This window comes from Teleopsis dalmanni, chromosome X, assembly GCF_002237135.1.
Source record: "Teleopsis dalmanni isolate 2A chromosome X, ASM223713v2, whole genome shotgun sequence".
Taxonomy (NCBI): domain Eukaryota; kingdom Metazoa; phylum Arthropoda; class Insecta; order Diptera; family Diopsidae; genus Teleopsis; species Teleopsis dalmanni.
This window is the reverse complement of record NC_051848.1, coordinates 9855933-9880095: the sequence shown is the minus strand read 5'-3', so window position 1 is coordinate 9880095 and position 24163 is coordinate 9855933. Positions and strand designations below refer to the sequence as shown.

General features: G+C 31.0%; 4 protein-coding genes across 4 annotated transcripts; 2 read left to right on the top strand and 2 right to left on the bottom strand.

Annotated features, from left to right (window-relative positions):
- Positions 1-1426: 1426 nt before the first annotated feature.
- LOC119662544 (non-specific lipid-transfer protein) lies at positions 1427-6078 on the top strand. Its single transcript, XM_038072183.1, has 5 exons — positions 1427-1754; positions 2862-3185; positions 3416-3606; positions 3671-4548; positions 4612-6078. Exons 1-5 carry the CDS (start codon positions 1710-1712, stop codon positions 4800-4802), a joined length of 1629 nt encoding a protein of 542 aa, XP_037928111.1. The 5' UTR covers positions 1427-1709; the 3' UTR covers positions 4803-6078.
- Positions 6079-6978: 900 nt separating this feature from the next.
- Positions 6979-13589, bottom strand: LOC119687052. The gene is made up of 8 exons (XM_038101207.1): positions 12611-13589; positions 12190-12494; positions 10934-12121; positions 10515-10655; positions 10322-10461; positions 10126-10265; positions 9763-10053; positions 6979-9686 (listed from the first exon to the last, which is right to left on the bottom strand). Exons 1-8 carry the CDS (start codon positions 13038-13040, stop codon positions 8146-8148), a joined length of 4176 nt encoding a protein of 1391 aa, XP_037957135.1. The 5' UTR covers positions 13041-13589; the 3' UTR covers positions 6979-8145.
- A 1126-nt stretch (positions 13590-14715) lies between these two features.
- LOC119662057 lies at positions 14716-16409 on the top strand. The gene is made up of 3 exons (XM_038071600.1): positions 14716-15681; positions 15798-16094; positions 16154-16409. Exons 1-2 carry the CDS (start codon positions 15252-15254, stop codon positions 15920-15922), a joined length of 555 nt encoding a protein of 184 aa, XP_037927528.1. The 5' UTR covers positions 14716-15251; the 3' UTR covers positions 15923-16094; positions 16154-16409.
- A 3783-nt stretch (positions 16410-20192) lies between these two features.
- On the bottom strand, positions 20193-20768 carry LOC119689766 (protease inhibitor-like). Its single transcript, XM_038104667.1, has 2 exons — positions 20612-20768; positions 20193-20467 (listed from the first exon to the last, which is right to left on the bottom strand). Exons 1-2 carry the CDS (start codon positions 20682-20684, stop codon positions 20307-20309), a joined length of 234 nt encoding a protein of 77 aa, XP_037960595.1. The 5' UTR covers positions 20685-20768; the 3' UTR covers positions 20193-20306.
- Positions 20769-24163: the final 3395 nt, after the last annotated feature.

Here is a 24163-nt window from a genome sequence, read left to right as displayed (position 1 = left end):
TATCTAATATGGCATTTACACTATCCTCATTTTAGCCAAAAATCAAAAATGTCATTTGAGGCCAATGTAAATGCCAAACAACTTATCGGAATGTAATTATACAAATTTTCACATAAAAATAAAAAAAAAAATAATAAGATAAAGCTAATTAATGTAAAAATGTAAAAAACATAAACTAGTTGCCGCCATTTGACTTGTGTAGTTTTTGTTAATATAATCAATATAAAAATTGTAAAAGTTGCAGAGTGATTTCTCTGATATAGCAGCACTTTTTACTTTTAAAGTCGGTTTTATTTTTTTAAGGATTTTTAGCTTTTATTTCGATCGTTATTTTTTTTATATATCCTGATGAAGGCAAAAGCGAATTTTCCGAAATACATATAGATATTTAAAAAATATAATGTTCGAATATCTATCGACACTTGTAAATTAGTATTGAATATTTTAGAAGCCATGGGGAAGAGGAAAATAAACAGAGTTTATAAATGAAATTGACGAACTAAACAACAATAGCTGTAATTTTTTCTTTCAGAGTAACAAAAAAATACTCGCAACATATGAAAGAAAGCATGGGAAGCAACAACAATACTCTTAAAATCGTCAGAATATGTTTTTACTCGCATATATTTTTACTCCTGAGTTTAAGTGCAGCCAAATTCAAAAATCAGTCTATTGTGAATGTTCATATTTATTAATAAATTCAAATACATAAATAACTAAATTCATTTAAATTGATAAGTTAAAAATGTTAACCATTGTCTTTTTAATATTCATTTTGTTTTCTTTCATTTAAATTAATTAATTTTTAGTGTACAATTTTTATATACCACATTGTTCACAATACAACAAAAAACATATGTCAATAATAAGCATTTAACATATTTTAAGAGTGTTGCCAATTCGTTTCAACCGGGCTTAATGCTGTTTTTATACAACTCAGAAAAAATTATAATTTATCGGAATTTTTCTCAATAGTGATGTACAATTACACTATTGTCAATTATGCATATTTTTTCAACTTGATTTTGTACAAATAATGTTTCAATCGTAATTTTAGCTATGTGATATTTGTATAGAATCGAGTTATGATATCAACCTGAATTTATAACGAATTACAATCAAAATAGCGGTTACTTGTGCTGTATGAATAGGCTTTTAATTTAAAATCAATTACATGCGTAAAACTTTTATAACAAAGTCAATTTAGTAGACAAACTTCGATAAGTTTTAGCATTAATACTTTTCTACTGTATTTACACTTACGATAATCGAAGTTCATTAGTACATATTTGTATTTTACATACAACTCGTTATAAAGTCTTGCACATTTGACTAGGTCATTCTAATTTGCTACTGGGTCAACGTTATGTACCAGCGTAAAGATTTAACATGTATTTGTTTTTTGTGAATATTTTGTTTTTAGCAAAAGATAACGAATGTCTTATCCACTCATTCGCTGTTTTTTCATTTCAATGCAGATAACAATTTTCACATCAGATTCGTCGTAGATTTCATATTGTGCTTTATTAAGCAGTGCAACTAATATTTTAAGTAGACAAAGTTACCATCGACAGTCTGTAGACAACAGTCAACTGTAAAAGTTGTTAGAGTTATTGGGATTGTGTTGCCAGTACCTGTGATTTCGTTATTTGTTACTCTTAATCCGTAATTCGTAATTGTGCGCATTTGGCTACTAAAAATCTACAAAAATGGCAAAAACTCGAGTTTATGTTGTTGGTGTTGGAATGACAAAGGTATGAATTAATATAATTATTAGCCTTCCGCTTGTTGGGTTTCTGACTTTTGCCCCGATGGGGCTTTGCCCTTTGCACCTGCAATGGGCAAACATGTGTGTATGTCTATGGGGGGCAAATATGTTAACTGCATTAGATGCACAACTAATTTATATTTAATTTTTACATTTAATATATGTGTTAACGCCTAGTTGATATATAAAATACAATTATTTTCAGTTATTCTCTCTCTCTCCGGTTTTATATGTTTTCCTTAGATCATTTGATTAATTTACATATCCAATAGAAACATGTTGAAGTTGTTGTTCCGGCGCTTGTCAAACCACAAGTTACAAATATACTAAATATAATAGTTGTGCATTATGATAAGATAAAATTAGACCAATACGAAAAGATTGTATATTCTCGCTTAAGTGGGTGCAAAGTTCACACATACATACAGTTGGACCTAGTTAAAGGTCCCGAAGACAAAAGTACAAGTACCAATATTGTTTACATCAAGGAATGAAACATTTACTTAATTTTGGCCTAATCAAACTCCAGGCTGGGGTGAGCAGCTTACCCCAGTCTGGGATATAATTGTAGCACATTATCTGGGAGATAATTTGGACTACTCTACACTAATCATCCCAGATGATAAGCAAAAATGCATTAAGCACGGTATGCACATAACTTGCGTTTGTTTATGGTCTTGATTTTCCAGGATGCAAAAAGTCAAAACTCTGCTGTTTAATGACAAAATTCACAAGAAATTCCGTTCAATCAACACTGTATAGGAATGATACGCCTGTTTAAGTTGTTATAGGCTAAGGCTCTGCTAAACAATGAGTGAGCACATTTGTGTTTTGCATTAAAAATGATAACCAAATCAGGATTAGTACAGAGTTCCAATAAGTTCTATGTTATCATTATTAGTGTAAAGTATGTCTTTCTACTGTCCATACAAATGCAGAAACTCTAATGGGTGTGGCAGCAATTATCGAGTTCGATAAGTGGGTCCTCCACATACATCTAACCACTGATGAAACTAATAGCTGTTATAGTTATATTTTATGTAGTACTTTCTATATTGTTTAAAAATATTTAAAAAAAAAATTTTTTTTATAGTTTGAGAAGCCCGGCCGTCGGGCTGACGTTTGTTACCCAGACATGGCTAAAGAAGCAGTTACAAAGGCTTTGCAAGATGCTAAAATTAACTATTCAGAGGTACAACAGGCCACCGTTGGCTACGTATATGGTGACTCGACAAGTGGACAACGTGCATTGTACGAAGTTGGCATGACTGGTATTCCAGTCTACAATGTTAACAATAATTGCTCTACAGGATCAAGCGCAATATTTTTAGCAAAACAAATAATTGAATCCGGCAATGCTGACTGTGTGTTAGCACTTGGTTTTGAAAAAATGGAACGTGGTTCTCTATCAGCCAAAGTAAATTTTATATATAAAAATATAAATATATATGTATATACTGTACTTAATGGAGAAACGTTTTCATAAAATGCAGCTAAGTAGACATATTTATTTGTGTAGCGCATTTAGCCTAGAAATTTTATTTAAATCGAAAATACTTATCTCTAAACTACATTGTATATACATATATATACATATTAATACTTATGTATTTTAACGTATTCATACAATTTACTTTTAATAATTAGTATTTCGATCGTGCTAATCCCATGGAGCGTCATATTACCGAAATGGGTGAATTAGCCGAAATATCTTCCTCTCCCATGGCCGCACAAATATTTGGAAATGCAGGCAAGGAGCACATGAAAAAATATGGCACGAAACCAGAACATTTCGGCAAGATTGCATGGAAGAATCACAAACACTCAGTTAATAATCCGTACGTAGTTACAGTAGATAGTAAATTATTTATAATATATGTAAAATTTTATATATATTTTAAGATATTCTCAATTCCGTGATGAATACACATTTGAACAAATTATGAAATCCCCACAAGTGGTTGAAGGTGTTCTGACTAAATTGCAATGTTGTCCAACTTCTGATGGCTCTGGTGCAGCTATTTTGGCTTCAGAGCAATTTGTTCGTCGGCATGGACTCGAATCACAAGCCGTAGAGATCGTTGGAATGGAAATGGCTACCGATCCAGAATCAACATTTAGCGATAAGAGCCTTATGAAGATTGCTGGTTATGATATGACACGTCTGGCTGCATCTCGTCTTTTTGCAAAGACTGGTTTTAAACCACAAGATGTAAACGTTGTGGAACTGCACGACTGTTTCTCAGCGAATGAGCTTATCACTTATGAAGCGTTAGGCTTATGCGAAGAAGGTAAAGCAGGCGAATTCATTGATCGAGGCGATAACACTTATGGTGGAAAATATGTGGTCAATCCCAGTGGCGGTTTGATATCAAAAGGACATCCATTAGGCGCTACTGGTTTAGCTCAATGTGCTGAACTATGTTGGCAATTACGCGGTTTGGCTGAGAAACGTCAAGTAGCAAATTGTAAATTGGCGTTGCAACATAATTTGGGATTAGGAGGAGCTGTTGTAATTGGATTGTATCGTTTGGGATTCCCTGCTGCAGCTGGAGTTAAATACAATTTGACAAGTGCTTCTGCCACAAGCCCAGATGGTTTCAAAGTAACTCCACTGCTCAAATTACTTGAGACCGCCATGCAAGAAGATCAAGACAATCTTATAGAAAAAGTCCGTGCAATATATGGTTTTAAAGTAACAAATGGACCGAAGGGCCAAACAGGCTTTTGGGTTATTGATGCCAAAGAAGGCAAAGGCAAAATAACTTTCAATGGCAAAGGTAAACAATTATGGTATTCGATAATATAACTGTGATATTAAGTATCCTATTATTTTTTTTAAGAAAAATGTGATATTACATTCATAGTAAGTGACGAAGATGTTACCGAATTAATCAGCGGAAAATTGCCTCCACAAAAAGCATTTTTCCAAGGCAAAGTAAAGGTGCAGGGCAATATGGGCATAGCTATGAAACTCATGGACTTGCAGCGGTCGGTACAAGGACGTATTGAAACATTACGAGCAAAATTATAATTCCAAACATAGCATATTGCTTTTTTTATGACATACTTATGAATATATATTTATTTATATATGTACTTATTGGGTATGGGATTTCCACGTTAAATGGCAAAGATACAAGCAACAAATAAATATGTGCATACATTTCTATATTTTTCCTTATATACAAACATACTATTTTAACGTTTTTATGACAATTATTTTATAATAAACTATTTGACCGCATATTTAACGGTTTTTACATTTTCCTTTCCTACTATCAGGATTTCATATTTAAATAATTTATCTTAATCTAATATAACTGTGTTCACAAATAATAACTGCGATACATAATTGTATTTACAAATGAGATTATGTCAAATACTATATGTATACATAAATTTTCATATATTTATCATTTTAAATAGCCTACGACAGCTTTCCTTCCATTTATCGCAAATGTCCTTACAAATTGATTATTATGATCGAAACACAGAAGCTCCACATTGAGATATATGGCAAGCATACATAGACCAATATATATACGGACAAATATAGCATCCTATATTTACATATATATGTTCATTCCTTTTCTTGTGCAGCTTTCTCTTTCGCAGTTTTTCGTCTCGATGATGTATGTATTTGATTTAATTTTCATCAAATATTACATAAATTATATAAGAATTCAATATTTAAAGAAAATATACTTAAAAATAGATTTGTTTAATTATTTAGCAATGTCTTAGAGGAACTTTTTTGCACAATTCTGTTTTCGTAAACAATATTAATAATGCAAGCCCAGACTGAAGCAAAGCAAATGAACTTAATAAGAACAAAATAAGAAAAACTTAGTATTCTGGAATCGAAATTAAGGAATATATCTTCAATACTCGATAGTCTGGTGTAAAAAAAATCTGTTTATTCTGCAAGGTGCTCAGTGCACTCTGTATACGAATACATTTTAATGCAAAGCTCACATATTTGTTCTTTACAATGCAATTTTGAGGTTGAATTAACTCACTTCTAGTAATAAATATATATAAAGAAAATATCAAGCCCTGAGCACTGCATTAGCCTCTATTAAAGACATATAAGCAGGGTAATAAAGATAGTTCGAGGGCAAACTATAAAATTGCCTTACGGTCATCTAGGTGGGTGTATGGATGAGTTATCGTCCCAGTACAACACTGTAACATTTTGAGTTTATAATTAATTCCACACGTAGGAATCTTGAGCCAAATCTTATTTCGAACTGTTTCTTATAAAAAGAAAAATAGATTTTTCAATTGTATATTAAAATATATAAACATTTATATATTAAAATATATAAACATTTATGTATTAAAATATATATGTATTTAAAAATATAAAAATGTATATATCAAAATATATAAAGATTTATATTTAAAAATATATAATATATTATCTAAGATTCCATATAATTAACTAAGCAGGTTCCCACCCACTTTTGCTTATTTATAAAAATTATTCTTTATTCTAACCTTTGAGAACCTTTCAAAACCAGAGGCAAAGCATGGTTTACATTTTTGGCTGTCTTACTTAGTTCACTGCAAACCTATGTCTAGAATACTTCATAGTTCAAGCGGCTTACAATACTATTAGATATTTATGAAATCTTTGTTTAGGTCCTCTGAATATTGGCTAGAATAATTAATAATGTTGCAGTATTGTACTGGTGTGGCGTTACTATATCCTTAATTAAAAATATTATTTATTTATGTAGTTTTAATATAAATACTACACTTACTTATATTCAGTAAAGGCCATTTTATGGTATTATTTAGAAAGCAAACAGACAGACATTAGCCTTGCTTTATTTTAAGCGCATATATATGTGTCCAAGTTAAAAATAAAACTTGCATTTCATGTTGTGGAATATTGTGGCAAACTCTTGCAAGTCAATATTAAATGAATTTATATTTTTCTATATATACAATATATTATATATAAAACAAAAACTAAGATTTTTTTCCTATTTGACTATATGCGATATCTCCTAAACAAAAATTAAGCGCATATGCACTAACAATAAATACGGCTACTGACACACACTTGCAATGCTTTATGGCTAGCTAGTTTCTAATAGATATATATCTATCTATCTATATATAAGAATCTATTTCACGATTCAACTGTGAAAATTTATGAAAATCTCAATCTTTCATCAATAAATAAAGAACTGCAATAGTGAGTTTGAAATATATTTTAAAACTTAGTCCAATAGGTTAACAAATTAAGTGAGGGCGTTCATTATACTACTGATTTGTAATGTTTATGATAAGAAACTTACATTGGGAGTAGTGCTTCAAAGCGTTTGAGCATTACGATGTACGCGCAGATCGACTATATTTGAATGAGAACATTTTTTAGCTGCTCAAACAGGAAGGAATTCTGCTCCACGTTTCATATTAATTTTGTTTTGTTTTGTTTTATACAAAAACGTATAACAGCAAATATTGGATTAGAGCTCGTATACTCTATCAACGAAATGCCCGAGCATATATTCAAGTATCGAAATGCTGTTAACATCGAATAAGTCGAATAATATTTGAAGCTCTAATAAAAAAAAACTTTAAAATTAACTGCACTGCATATTTTAGCAAATTATTTACTGTCATTCATGGCATTTTGTCTGTTATTTATACAAATGAAGAAGTGAAGAAGTAGGAATCTCTTGAAAATCCATATGCGCATATGAACTTTAAACTAATATCATTTGCTCCTAACATTCAATAGGGGACAATATGGCAAAGTTTAACAAAATGGTAAATGAGGTATGTCAGAAAATAACCATTATTAATAATTGTATCAACTTGACTGCTTGTCTGTCGCCTTTTCTTTAGTTTTTTGAAAAGATTGAAATAATTGTCTCATGATCAACATTGACATTGACATTGGCATTGACATTGATAGTGACATTAACAGTGACAGTGACAGTGACAGTGACAGTGAAATCTGCATTGCTCAGCGCAATGTACGTATAAAATTAAAGCATTTATACTGCTCTTTAATGTACAAATTACTTAAATTGAATATTTTCTAATTGTTATTAAATTTAATTTATGTTTAAAATGGAAGTTGGTTTTTGTAAAATATTTAGGCACTGGTATACGTTTTTTTAATACGAACACACTTGACCCGACCCTTTATCGAAAATTCGCTTTAGAAGCTTTAATATTTTCGTACTGAACCCCTGTTTTACTACTTCTCTATGTTTGTTAATGTATCTTTTCCTTTTTTGGTTTTATGTTATAGAAGCTGAATTCATATTAAAAGTGCATAAAAATGTTTGTACAAATTTACATATGACGCCAAATGGCTTAAGATGCTTACACTATTTACTTAATAAGTAATTCTAATGCATTGATGATGAGTAACTCAGTGTTGGTGGTAGGTTACTACTAGCGGAACTTGTAGATGCAATTGGCAAATTATTGCTGTCCATGCTTGCCATTATTGAGCTAAGTAGATCTATTGATGTGGACTTGTTGTTGTTTGTTTGTTGTAATCGACTTTGTTGTTGTACAGTTGATTTCTTGATTTGTTTTTGGTTGTAAGTTGGTAAAGTAGAAGTTGTTGTAGAGTTTTTATGGGAATCTGCAACGAGTGTTGTATCAGAAATTTGTTGCGTTAGTGTATGTGGATGTGGATGTGGAGTTTGTATGGCTGGTAACAAAATAGTAGCTGCTGTCATTGGTGCAGCTTCGATTTCTATTGTTTCGGCAACTGTTATTTCCTCTTCGTGATCTACATCAATTTGTGATTGACATATAACGGACTCTGCGTTATCAATTAATGTGAAAGTCTCCTCAATAATAGGGAAATCACTCAATTCTATATTATTTGTTTCCGTTCTTTCACATTGTCTTATATTTTGGCTGTCCGATAATACGTCTAAACGTGCACCTGTTACAGTTGTTGCAAACGATGGTTGTACTGTAGTTAATGATGGTGGTGGAACTGTGGTTAATGGTGGTGTCGGTTCATCAGATACTATTTGTACTTGAATTTTTATCTCGGGTTCTTTTTGATTAAGACTATTAACATAAGCCTCTCTATGCGCAAATGGTGTCTGCGGTACTAATGGCAATGGTAACGCAGGGACAATTGGATCTGGTAATCGCGGAATTTTTGTTGGCGTTTGTATAGAAGTGAACTGCTGCTGGGTTATAGAATGTGAATGTGAATGAATGTGTGCGTGTTTTTTGTACGAAATTGTACTGGATTCAACAGGTGCGGACAAATTCTTGTTACTGTTTAAATTAGATACTTTACTTTGACTACTGCTAGTGTTGGATTTGCGGCGCTCTGATTTTATTGCATTATGCTGACGATTTTGAATTAAATGCTGCGATCCTATATTGTTAGCTTCGGTTTTTTCACTATTTTCAAGAATTTCACTCGGATGATTTGTTATTTTTTTATATGCCATATTGGTAAATGTTGATGTTGTCGTTGACATAGATGAACTCATTTCACGAAGTGGCTGCAAATCCTTATTTGCTGTATGCTCTAATACTAATTTACGCATATCAATTTTAGTACTATTATCTTGATGCTTATGGTGTTTCTTTTTAGATACATTCAATGATGGGGACTCGTTCCCATCTTTTGAGTTTGCATCTTCAGTTCCACTCTCACTGGATTGTCTATCTCTGCTACTGTTGCTACTATAACAGATCTCTGGATCCGCAATCTTCTTAAGATCAATTTTCTTTGTCTTGCCATCATGTGAACGCTTACATGGTGTTTTTTTGGTTCCATCTTCATTTGTTATTGGATTTGGTAGTATTGTTTGCTTTTCTTTGTAATGCGGGGGCTCAGCAAGCACAGGGTTATTCTTTTCATTGATAACTTCCTGACCGGGGTAATACTGTCGAAGACGTAAGTGCCATGCTAAATAATAATTGAAATTATATGATTTTAGTTATATTTTTTACTAGTTAATATACTTTAAAAATATAATGCTCACCAACACTAGTCACAGCCGTTACTGTTCTAAACTGATGTATGATATTACGTGGCAAAAAATAAATATCATTGTCTGACAACTGTATACGAGCATAACGTATACCTTCACGCCTCAACTGATTCAATTTAGCATCTTCAATCCACTGAACACATTGTGATATGGGCGGTTCATGTAAATCTAATTGCAAGGTTCCAACTAAATAATTAAAATCCTGAGCAGCAAAGGCAACTACATCCTTTGTTATACGATTTTGCGTATAAGATTGATTACAATGTATAGCTTTCAATATACCTAAAAATACATACATATAAATATATATATATTAAATTCATAATAAATAATATTAAAATAGTTTTTACGAACCAACAGCAGCAGTAGTGATTCGTTCATGTCCATGACCAACATGATCAGCATGAGCTTTAGTACGATCTTCAATCATAGTTTCCCTTGCTTCAGAGAGTCTTGGTAAATATTGAAGATTTCGCAGTTCATTAATCCTAGTGCTAAAATTAAGAAAATTATAATTTGTGAAATAAGTAAAAACTTTTTCAAATGTTACCGTTGCCGTTTAAGTGGCGTCTTACTGTTCAATTCTGCAGTGGGTACCAATTGTTCTCCAGCACGAATCCATAGTATAGGTCCGTCATTAGAAAGACGTGGATCAGATTGCAAAATTGAAAATGGACCCCAAGGCATGGTCTATAACAACAAAAACTTCGTTATAAGATAATGTTTATTATTAATAACCATACCTTTCTAAGAAATGGATTTGATTCAATTCGACCCAATAAATCAGGAAAGTAGCCTCCAACTTCTTCATGCACTTTACCAACTAAACTTATCTGATGTAAAGGTCCATATCGAAATGTACCTTGGGAATAATTTCTGACAACCTAGAAAATTTGTTGTATCGAAATTTTAAATTATTTTTAAATGAATTCTTATCTTAAAAATAATTTAATTTTAAAAGAACTTTCAAAAAAAATTTTAAGCTTTAACAAATTTTTTTAAGAGTTCTATTGTCTTTAAAAAACATTTAATAAAAAATGCAACTTATTAAAAATTATTATTAGTATCAATTAAAATTCAAGTTTTAAAGAAATGTTTGTATTTTTCTCATAAATATTAAAAGGGTTAGTCAGCAAATATGAAAATAATATAATTAATTCACCTGGTCATTGTATTGAGCCATTGTACACGTTTCAATATCAGAATTTCTACCCAGTACACCAGCTTTCACCGTTAATGTTGAATAATTTTCGGCAAGATGTCCTAATAAATCTGGCAAATATCTGGCCGAATCGTGCACTATACCCATAACATGATGTGCATAACCATTCTCATCTTCCGCAAAACAAACACTAAAAAATTCATTAACTAATTCATCTGTTTCCTCAGGTGTTAGATCCTGAATTTCATCTTGGTACATATGGACAACAGAAGCCCCACCATTGGGATGAACTTCAATTTGAAAAAAGCGCCCATATTTAAGATGTTCAAGTCCGTTTGTTGAACGATTAGCATCTCGACCTTTTTGGAAATTCTGCGCTATAGGCATTTGTTGCACGGATTGAGTACCAACATTGTTACGACGAATTTTCGAACGTTTATGACATCTTGAACATTCTCGTTTATGAGACGAGTGCTTTGACGATGATAAATTAGATGATCTGTGATGGCTGCTGCTTACTGAAGAAGATTTTCGGCTTGTCGAAGTTGAACTCGAAGATGAGGAATGATGGTAGTTGTTCGAAGAACTTAATGTTTTTGATCCCGTAGAGACTGTAGTTGATATATTATTCTCTTTTATAACAGAACTTGTAGATGTGATAGTTTTAGAAGGAGATGATCGCTTCTCTTTAGTACTTATACTATTACTAAAGTTTAATTGTCGTGTAACATCATTACGTGTTTTAACGTTCACTTCTAATTTTATTTCTTCTGTGTAAGAAACTGCTTTAGAGTAGTTATCAGTGATATTTGCAGTATTAATTTTATTATTGCTTTGTTTAGAACTACTACCGTTTAAAACAATTTCCTCACATTTAATTTTAGGTGTTTTTGGTAATAGAAATTCCACATTTGGATCTATTTCTTTTTTATTGTTACTTATTTCTGCACAGGAATGCTCCACCGTATTTTTATTGACAGTATAGGGATCAGTTTTTGGACAATTTTCTTGTTTTATCAACAATTTAATAGTGTCTTCTTCTTTAACTTTGGTTAATAATTGTTGACGCACATTATCATCATTAGTAGTTTTACTACTATAATTCGTACCCTGATTGTCTGTATTGCTAAGACTGCTTTCAGCATTTCGTCTTTTATATTCTGATGATGCTAATACGGTAGCAATTATCTAAAGTTAAAAAGAATTAACTGAAATTGTGAAGAATTTCTTTTTTATTTATTTATATGAAATGTTACCTTTTCTTTTATTTTATAATGAACAGAACTGTCAGAACGAGAATCCGATGAACTATGTTTCAAATTTTCACTATGATCTCTGACACTATCGTGACATTTTGACTTACGATGTCTTTTTGATTTTTCTTTACTTCTGCTTCTATAACTTGATTCTTTATCTTTAATATATTCCTTTGTAATATCGCGGTTTTTGCTTCGCTCCTTTTCACGATCTCTATTTTTATCTTTGCTCCGATGATGACTCCTGTCTTTATCCCTGTTTCTGTCTCGATCCTTTTCTTTTTTCTTCTTTTTTCGATGTTTATCTAAATATTATATAAAACAAATTATTATATTATTATACAAATTAAATTATTACTAGATTTTTTCATATTTGACTTATATGAATTCAATTTCAATTAAATAAATTTTAAAACAATACCTTTATCACTTTGGCTATTCAAAGAAACACCTATGAATTCTGCAGAAGTTGTGTGCGACATTATGGGATTGCTTTGTGGTATTACTAAAGATTGTGTTGGAATTGTTGCTTGAGTCGGTGTTGATATTGGTTTCTGAATTTCACATTCAATTGAAACGTTATTGGCTTCGCCATATGGTTTATTATTACCTTCTATGGTCGTCGCAAAGTCTCTTATCAATACTGTTTCACATTGGCCTGCACCACTTGTTATACTGGTACCAGTTAAGTCTTCAACTGTATTCATACCTATTTCTACTTTATGTACATTTTTCGATGGCAATGTTTTACACACCTCATCTTTATAACCGCACTCACTGTCTACTTCAACATTAATCAAATAAGTTCCTTCCTGTTTCGGTGATTCTGTTCTAGATGATAACGAATCCATAATTGTAGTCTACTTACTTCATTCACATGAAAATTAAAACGATTATATATACATATATATATATATATATTCAAGTGAAAATAAATCGATTAGCTCTTGGTATATTTGCGCCAAATCAGATTTTACCGATATTTTCATTTCTCTTCAAAAACACCGCCTTATTATTGAAATAAGGACCGGTAACGAGATCTTTATTTATGTACGTGCTTTCAAATAATATTTCACTGAAAACATTTATTTTTATATTTGTATTTTAAAATAGTTTATATCAAATATATTTTCGAAATTTGTTGGGTGCAGCTGCGCGTCAATCTGCACAATACGATTGTTTTTGATTTTCTTGCCGCAAACATCGAGCATCACAATTTAGCAGTTTATAACCCACAACTTTAAACTTTGTTTTAAACTACATGCCGAAATTGCAAATTTGCTTTAAATGTATTTTACTACGAGCAAAAAAAAAAACAAAAAGACGATAACACATCTTATGCGTTGTTTGAATATTTTCCTCTTTTTAACACAACACCATCTTACCACAAACGAGCAACAACGAAGATATTCCAATTTCGAATTCGACTTCCAAGCAAATCATTCTTCGAGTCACGTAGATATAGAACTAGTCGCAGTGTTGCATTTTAAACTTTCATACAATATTATATTTGTTGTGCAAAATATATATTAAATATTTTTATAAGTTAGAGCGATAAATTTGGCACAGACATCTCGCCATTTCAGTTAATACCATTGGTGTTTTTTTTCGTGCCCGTTTGGCTCTTATATTTGTATTGCTGTATACACCAGGATTAGGAACTCAACACCATAATATTTTCAGAATACTAATCAATCAATATCACTTTTGAAACATGTAATTTGAAGATTTAGAGCTATTTTTATTATGTCGTTTTACTATTTTACTTATCAGTAGTCTTATACTCGTATCAAATGGAACTATGCTTAATCAACATAAAAATGTGGCTTAAGAATAACTTGGTATCACTGTCTAAATCACCAATCATATGACAAGTAAAAAATTTTAAACAAAAATGTGGTTTTAAAGACATGCGAATACAAAAACACCTGCAGATAATTTTATAAAAAAGTTTTTTGTATAAATGTATTTAAAATGAATGACACAAAAACGTTATTAGTGGGTATATCGTATTGTATTTGAATTTATATAAATGCATATTCTTTTTTGTTTATATGCATGACAAAGGAGACAAATATTAGAATAAGGAGGATACAAAGAGAGAACACTTTATATATGTATTCATGTATTGCATTGTTTAATGAGCATGTACCACAAATTATAAATTCCTTAATATATAATCAACGAATGATTTCTACACAATTATTAACCTTTTTAGTCACCTTCACAAATTTTATTTTAAAAAATTACTAGTGCAATCCTGGTGTATACAGCAATACAAATATAAGAGCCAAACGGGCACGAAAAAAAACACCAATGGTATTAACTGAAATGGCGAGATGTCTGTGCCAAATTTATCGCTCTAACTTATAAAAATATTTAATATATTTTTTGCACAACAAATATAATATTGTATGAAAGTTTAAAATGCAACACTGCGACTAGTTCTATATCTACGTGACTCGAAGAATGATTTGCTTGGAAGTCGAATTCGAAATTGGAATATCTTCGTTGTTGCTCGTTTGTGGTAAGATGGTGTTGTGTTAAAAAGAGGAAAATATTCAAACAACGCATAAGATGTGTTATCGTCGTTTTGTTTTTTTTTTTTGCTCGTAGTAAAATACATTTAAAGCAAATTTGCAATTTCGGCATGTAGTTTAAAACAAAGTTTAAAGTTGTGGGTTATAAACTGCTAAATTGTGATGCTCGATGTTTGCGGCAAGAAAATCAAAAACAATCGTATTGTGCAGATTGACGCGCAGCTGCACCCAACAAATTTCGAAAATATATTTGATATAAACTATTTTAAAATACAAATATAAAAATAAATGTTTTCAGTGAAATATTATTTGAAAGCACGTACATAAATAAAGATCTCGTTACCGGTCCTTATTTCAATAATAAGGCGGTGTTTTTGAAGAGAAATGAAAATATCGGTAAAATCTGATTTGGCGCAAATATACCAAGAGCTAATCGATTTATTTTCACTTGAATATATATATATATATATGTATATATAATCGTTTTAATTTTCATGTGAATGAAGTAAGTAGACTACAATTATGGATTCGTTATCATCTAGAACAGAATCACCGAAACAGGAAGGAACTTATTTGATTAATGTTGAAGTAGACAGTGAGTGCGGTTATAAAGATGAGGTGTGTAAAACATTGCCATCGAAAAATGTACATAAAGTAGAAATAGGTATGAATACAGTTGAAGACTTAACTGGTACCAGTATAACAAGTGGTGCAGGCCAATGTGAAACAGTATTGATAAGAGACTTTGCGACGACCATAGAAGGTAATAATAAACCATATGGCGAAGCCAATAACGTTTCAATTGAATGTGAAATTCAGAAACCAATATCAACACCGACTCAAGCAACAATTCCAACACAATCTTTAGTAATACCACAAAGCAATCCCATAATGTCGCACACAACTTCTGCAGAATTCATAGGTGTTTCTTTGAATAGCCAAAGTGATAAAGGTATTGTTTTAAAATTTATTTAATTGAAATTGAATTCATATAAGTCAAATATGAAAAAATCTAGTAATAATTTAATTTGTATAATAATATAATAATTTGTTTTATATAATATTTAGATAAACATCGAAAAAAGAAGAAAAAAGAAAAGTATCGAGACAGAAATGCAAGCTGTGTAATTACTGAAGCATTTATAAAAGTTAACAAATCAAGATATATGAGCAAAATAATATTATGCTTTTGAATATGGTAGTAAATGGTTGAAATCATATTCATTGGAATAACGTACAGATGTTGTAATGGGAAATATGGGAAATAGCACTTTGTCACCTGAATAGACTAGTGACTTTAAAATGTAGATCGGATACTTCAGGAACATTGTACTCGTTGACTACTATCCCATGAGCAGAGACAAGGTTACTTTTTCTAAATAAAGTTAGTTTCATATTTGTATAGCAATTAATTTTCATTTTAGACGACATTTTCCACAAAATCGGTTCCAGAATACCAGAGGCGAAGCACTAAATGCTGTATTTGTGATGATAACAAACAAAGCTCCCAGCATAGCAATGAAGATTGAGATTTGCAGCTTAATTAAAAACTAAGAGGAAAAATTAATTGACACTGTTGGAAAATAATGTTTAAAATCATTCTTATTATTGCTGAAAAAACATATATATATTATTTTAACATGTGCCTCAGTAAAGTAAACAGTTAAGATTTTTGTTATAACTTTTCTGAACATTAAATTTATTTTACACAAAAATTATAAAATATAATGTGTATTATATCTTCAAAAGGATTTTATAGTTACTGTTACAGGTGGCTATAATAATATTTAGGAATACTTTGCTGTTAAATTTCTATTATAAACTAATGTAGGTAGTTGAATTTTAAAGTAAAATCTAGTAATTTGCATTATAATAAAAAATGAACACCTAATTAATGTTCGTTGTGCCTTAGTTTTAGCCACCCCTACTTTTGTTACCAACCAAAAGGACCGACAGACACTAAATTGTAGAACAGATTTATTTATAATATAAATTAATAATTAAATTTGTTAGATGTTAGTGTATTATATATTTATTAAAAAAGTTTAAAATAGTTTTTGTGAGTTCATAAACGAACACAATTTATTCTGTGCTTTAAAGAGAAGGCGGGTTTATGTATTTTAGCCTTAGTCAATTTCGCGAGCCAAGTTTAACTATTTAAATGGAATAGCAAATAAAATTAGTTTCCCTAGGACGAATAAACGTATTTCGAACATTATGAAATAATTCAATTTAGCTTTGATGCATAAATTTATTGTAATTATTAAGTTATCTTTTGCTTATCCTATCAAATAACCTGATTCTTACCGGATTACTCCGTGTACATACAGTCTTATTGTTGTTGTAACCCGCCGGGATCTGCTTGTGTGACCCCTTTGGGGGATGTTGAACGGCACTTGGTCGTCTGAATCGACGAGTGGCTCCCGGACGTAGACTTGGCTGTTCTTCGAACCGTGTACAGTTTTGTGATCCTTTCCTATACTAATGCTGAAGTTGCTGCTGTTCTTGTCCGCGGGGATCTGTTTCTGTAGCCCTTTTTGTAGGTGGTGAACAGCACTTCGTCGTCGAACTCGACAAGTGGCTCCGACTCGTAAATCCGTCCGTTCTTGGAACTGCTAGTGTTCTAGTCATTATTTTTGAGTTACAGTTTGTGAGATATAAGACTTTTTCATATACTCCAATGCATTTAATTCAGCTCAGGGAAAAAATAATAAAAAAAATATATTGCTTATCTGATCTGAAGCAGTTAACGATAAATTTTTTATATGATTTTCTAAGATGTGTTTTTTAAACAGAACTTTAAATAATTAACCGACTGTGTTTTTTTTTTGACAAAAAAGTCTACAACAAAACAAAATTAGAAGTATTAATGTAAAAATTAATGGGTTTTTGTTACAAGCAACCCATTATGTGTATTACAAGCTCTCTGAGAGCTTATTATAGATCTGATATCCTTCATCTAAACATAAATATTTTTTCTATTCTTAAAAGTATAAATACAGGCCACGATAAGTAATTGATGAAGAAAGTGAGGGAGGTACAAAATTGCTGTTATTTTTGTATATCTATGGACAAAGTGTTTCGCTTCAAAGTGCTTCAGTCCCGGTAGGTGATTTCTTAGTTCGACAATCTGAAAAAGATCGAATCTCCATGTGTAGAAAAAATTAAAAAAAAAATTATGGTAAAAAAATTTTTAATTCGAATCATACTCGAATCATTGACTGTATTTCACTTATACGCATTCTGACTAGCTTTTTCGTATACTCGACTCCACCTGCCTCATATATACAAATGACACCACTTATGATGATTTATACTTTTCTCTTATGATATTTATATACGCCGAAACTCGACACAAAAATGTTGCAAGTGATTTATGAGTATTACGTCACAGTTGGCAAAAACTTACCTGTTATTGTTTACAGTGCATATAATATCCAACTAAAACCACCCCTCATTTAATGCACATATTATATTTCATAATGCTAACAACAACAACGCATACAAGAAGCATTACACAAAAATGAAATGAATGAAAAGACATAATTTTTTTGCTTAGCAACAAACCTATCAAATCGGCAGTCATTCATTAATCAATGAGAACACTCATTGATTCGTATCACACGAGTATATCCTATGGCTCACGAGTCATCTGCTATGTATGCTACTCTATTTAGAACAGTATGCACTCTTGTTTTTTCTTTTTCATTGGTTTATTCATTGAATCTTTCTGAATATAAATTGACAATAATTTTGTGAATCAAAAAAAAACTAGCATGTATGCTATTAAGCTAGGGTATTCATATTTATCAATGATTTTCTTTAAGACGATTTAGTGCAGTTTATAAGATAATATAAGGATATGGATGCGACTTGAGTCTCTCTCGGAATATAAGTGTATATTAGCGAATAACTTCTTCTACAGTTTCGTGGATTTAGGTCTTTGTGTAGGTTTTTGTTTTTGGCATACCACGCAGCGCCAGTAACTTGTCGGAGAATTTTATTTTGTAGAGATTCTATAACATCTAAACTTTTTACCAGTCAAGTTCTTTAAGATTGTTAGACATATTTTAAGCATTCACCACCGCGGATGAAAATACTATATGGTAATGGTAAACTTTTTGTTGAATTTTTTAAAAACCCATATTGATTGATTCTCGGATATCGTAAACATGGACATGATCCCATTAATAAATTTATGAATTACTACTAAAAATATATATTTAGGGATATTGGATAATTGTATTATCATATTAAACTCGATTAACTTAAAATCATACTGAATTTTTAATAACCCGTAGTTGTAGCTGACTGAGACTCTGTAAAAATTGGGTCCCTAGTATATTTAAACCATTTTGCGCTTACACTGAGTAATAAGACAGCAAACTTTTTTTTTCTTCCTCATAGTTGTGGCAAGAGTTATTGAAGGAAAAATTCAATCTCCTAGCATGACAGTGGCTACAAATGTATTCCTAAAGATAACGATTCCTAAGGAGATATGTTATCATCTCGTTCAGCGACGCGTAGCAGCAAAAATTGTTCTATATGTAATCTCGACTGAACGAAAGGACTTGAAAGACTTTTACTCAATAGAGTACTTATTTCTTTGGCATAGCTCCTGTCATAATATTTTTTTTGACCGTTGCTTGTGAAATAAAATCAAATACCTAATAGTTAATAGCTAATATATTGTTTTATTGTTTACATTTATATTTACAAAACTAAATTGTTAATTAACACGAACTGTATTTCTCGTTATATCTCTTAATAAAGAATATAAAAAATGAATTTATGTAAAGTTACAGTCAAGTTGCTTGCCTGTGAAACGTTTGCCCCACGTTGAGAACATTGGTCTACAGAGTCTTCGATGTGTCTGTCATTGTGTTACAAACATTTTAACAAACCTAATTAATATTTATTCATAATTTTTTGCTTTAGCTCTTTGTTTTTCGCCTATTATTGTTATCGTCAAAATTTTGTCGCGGAACTCTTATATCATAGTCAAACACAATAAATATTCTCTACAGCTCACTGAATTACTTAAGTAAATGATAATATAGATTTTTTTGTATTAAAAAATTGCTTCTTTTGACTTGACGACTTATTATTTCACACAAGTGGAGTGGTGTTTTTCCTATAGTTTTTTCTTTCCCTCGATACTGTTACTTCTTTCTTTTCGCTTTAATGTTACTGCTGATCTTTTTTCGATGTAACAAATGTTTTCCTTAATTACTTTTAAATTACTTAACAATCGGGAATTTAATTACAGTAATTACAAAACCAAGCCCTATAACAATATTGCCCTAGAGTCCCTCTTTATACTTCTCGTTCGTCATTGCCGGTAACTGTGAACTTTTTAGAGTAGCTCCACTTATTTCTCGCTAATTATAGTTCCGACCACTAGTAGTAAAATTGAGTAATTATCAAATGATAAGCTCACGCTGATACTTAATACAAGAGAACTAAGTTTCAAATCTTAGTTATAAGTTTATTTCAAATGAAGTATTCGATTTAATATACATATTTGGTAAAAATTTACTGCGAAATAATGTTCTTTCTGCCGATTCTTCAATTTTCTTACAAGCAAGTTTGTTCGCAAGCTTCTTTGGTTGGAAAACGGTTATCGTTTCCATGGCAACCACCATAAAAGAACGATTGACATTCCCCAACTTCAGAGTTGTAGAAGAAATTAGGATCCGCCTTCCGACAAGGACCAACTTCCTTAGGCTGTAGACAAACTAAATGCGCAGAATATGAAAATATAAAAAGTTAGTTTTCATATGTAAATAACGCTTAACGAGTAACGAGTATGAAGCAAGCACCAATCGATGTACTGCAGGCACGATGTGTGTCACATCAGCTCGTTTGTTGTGATTTCTTACCAGTTTTGTCCGCAGCTCTTACGAAAGAAAATAATAAAACCAAAGCTATAAAGAAAGTCTGTAAATACTTCATTTTGCACAAAAATTATTCGATTTAGATGCGCAGATGCCTGAGGCTGTATGTAAGCGAATGAGTCTGAGATGCGCTGCGAAGCGTATTTATACGTTTCGAAATTCGTTATTGGTACTTAAAATATTTTATACTGCTTTTGAAGCCTCCTCACCTATCGAGAGCGTCGACTCTCGTACCTATTAACAATTGAAGTGCTCGTTATGTAGATGGGTCTAAAGTAAATATTATCATCTCTTAGTATATTAACGCTTACTCGCTGATAGTTTCCAGTTTGTGTTCAACTACACGTCGTTATGTAGTAATATTTTTTCTGTTTGCCAACACAACAACTGGGGAACTCTGATAGACAGGTATAAGATCTGACTCATCTCTCATAAAGTGACCGACTTCACCCTTCATTTGTAAACATTTATGACAGCAATTAAAACTTGATTTTGTTTAACTTAATTTTGTACTTACGTGTATTGAAAACAAAAGGTTTAAACTACAAATACAGCTAAACATGTGCTCAATTAAATCGGTTGAAGAAATCTATATACGTAGTAAGATCAATTGATGCAAATATTTACCCGAGCAATTTTTCACACATATAACCTTTTCATACTTAATATGAGAACGGCATATTAAGTTTACTGAAATGTTTGTAACGTAGTAAAAATTAAATCGCAGGTCCTGAAGACTATATATTTTCATAGTCTATTCTGACAAAAGAGTCGATGTAGCGATGTCCACATTCAGTTTGCGGAGACAGTTGTATCAATGGGATGGAAAGTACGGCTACAGATGCGCTTTACCCAGTTCGTCCAAATAAATCAATGAAGCGATGAGAACAATTTATCTGTATTCGAGTATATTGAGCTTATTGAGAGACTTGCATCCTGTAAAAGAAACATCGGAGACTGGAAAAGTATGTGCTGACTTGATCAATTCGGAAAAACAAAAGGATTTTGTCAGCATATGTATTTGGTTACATATCGTGTGATATGACGAAGACCCTTGAAATGTACATATTTATAGTCATTGAGCAGACGAATTAAACTTGTGATATATTTTTTTTCGTATTCAAGTGTAACATATGAGCTAAAAGGTCCTGAACTAATCTACAAAAACATGTTTTTTAGCAAAGTATAACTTTATACTACAACATAGTTTTCTGCTAGAATAATACAATAATTCCACCGCTTCATTATCATTCGATACTTCAATTGTAGAAAGATTTAAATTTGGCTTCAAAATAGAAGTTTGTTCCGATGATGACTTCTTTAGTGACCAAATGTAGTTCTTGTGGAATTCTTTTCTAAAAGGTCCGCGAACTGGCAGTGGTAGTTGGGAACCAAATCTGACAAACAATATAGCAATCTGTTTACCTCAATATTCGAATAAGTTTGGTTTGCAGTGATATTTTTAATGCATTGAAAGACATATCGGAGACGTGATGAGGTTGTCTTTGAGGTTGTGTGTGTGTGTGAAAAAACGAATTGATTTAGCAATATATGTTCATCTATATTCGGACACATTTCAAAAATTTTGATGGATATCAAATCCAGCGCATAATCATCAAATTTCGAAAACTTTATAAACAATATAGGAATAAATATATTTTTTTTGACCTGGTTGAGTTTAGTCCATATAATTGTGGTTATCTATCTATTTATTTTAGTAAATTCTTTGTTACCATGTGTGAAGGGTATTTAAGGGAAAAACAAAGCCAAAGCAAACAAGCCAAAGCTTGTTTAACAATTGCAACAGTGACGGAGGAGGACTATTTTAGGTGATAGTCGTATTTCCAAGACAAGCAATGTTTGCTTAAACTTGAGACTATATGATCGTGAGAGAAACGTATCAGCTTTTCTTCTCGTTCTTCTGTTGGTGGGATGCGGTGACATACAAAGACAATACTCTTTATATGCGAAGGTATATAATATTGTTTTAAAAGCAATCAATTTTATTTTATAATCAAGGAATGCATTTTTACAGTTGAACTTCAAAATTACGAAATTTCTTGTTTTTTGCTTATTTGGTATAATTGTTCGGCCTTTAAGCAATAAAAAATATTACGTAACTCTTGATGGGATTAATGAGAAATTATTGAAATTTAAAGGCATAAGGATTGAATCAAAACGAATTTTCGCAGTGTTAACTTATGAAGACGTTCAAAAACTCGAACACTAACACATGAACATCTTTTGAATTTATAAGTATATTTCATAACGTGTTATGCTTAGGAGTGTTCTTTGGGAACACACTTCGTCGCATGCTCTTCAAACATACCATATATATATGTACTCTACTGTATGTATATACCTATATTTGTGGGACAAAAATCAAGTGTAGTCTATCTGTTAGAAAATGATTGCCCGTTTGCAGAAACAAAAATTTACTCCATTTATCCAATCCATTTTCAACACCTTAAAATGAAGTCATTGGTTGGAATCTCTTGAGAATAGTTGAAATAAGGAATGAAATTGGTGGATGGTTTACATATATGTAGGTATATAATAGAAATAATACTGCTACAAGGCACTATCTTTACAAAACATACGATAGAATGGTTAATGCTTAATTTTGTAAACTAAATTTAATTACAGAATAAACTTATAATTAACATTACAATTTTTTACTATTAATAAAATAAATATAGTCATATGTAGCACCCCAGTGCAACACATATCATATGGCTACCTCATAAGTGTAACTCAGTTACAATGTATTCTGACGGAATGAACTGCAAGTTGGCAGTTTTCATGGGAATGCTTTGTTCACTGAGTTCCAATCAAATTATATACGGACTATAAACTAATTAAGAAGTTCGAATACTTCCTAAGACCACTGAAAGATGATTACTTGGCAATACTCGAAACAGCGTAGCATGGTCAGTTATATTTCAATAGATTAAATAAATTTTTTGTTCTTATCTTTTCTTTGCTCTTCCAATCCGTCTATTAATATTAATTATTTTCTGCAGAAAGCCATAACAGCAAATATGAATACATCAATTAATTTTAAGTATTTGCTTTTCTTTAGTTAAATTAAAAATATTATTCGTTTAATATCTATGTATTAGTTATTTGTTTAAACTATGAATAATAATTCTTCATCTGTCTATAAACTTAAACAAAATAACTTTGGAAACAAAATTATAATTCTGCTGTAGTTTAAATTGTTTATTCTATTAATGGACACATAGTTATGATGCTTTATTAGATTGAATTTAATATTTTGAAGTAAATAATATGTGAATAACTTTTAATTGCCAAAACGGTTGTTTATATAATTTAAAAAGTTTATTCAAGTTCATTTAATAAATTGATTTTTAGTTTAAGTTGATATATGTATTTAAATAAATCCAAATAATAATTTTGTTGTATTTTATACATGCGATTTTATTTATAGGCATTTATTATTTGCGCTATACTACAATAAATTTAATATACCGAAGTAATCAATATATCATAATAATATTGTAATAAAAAAAAATA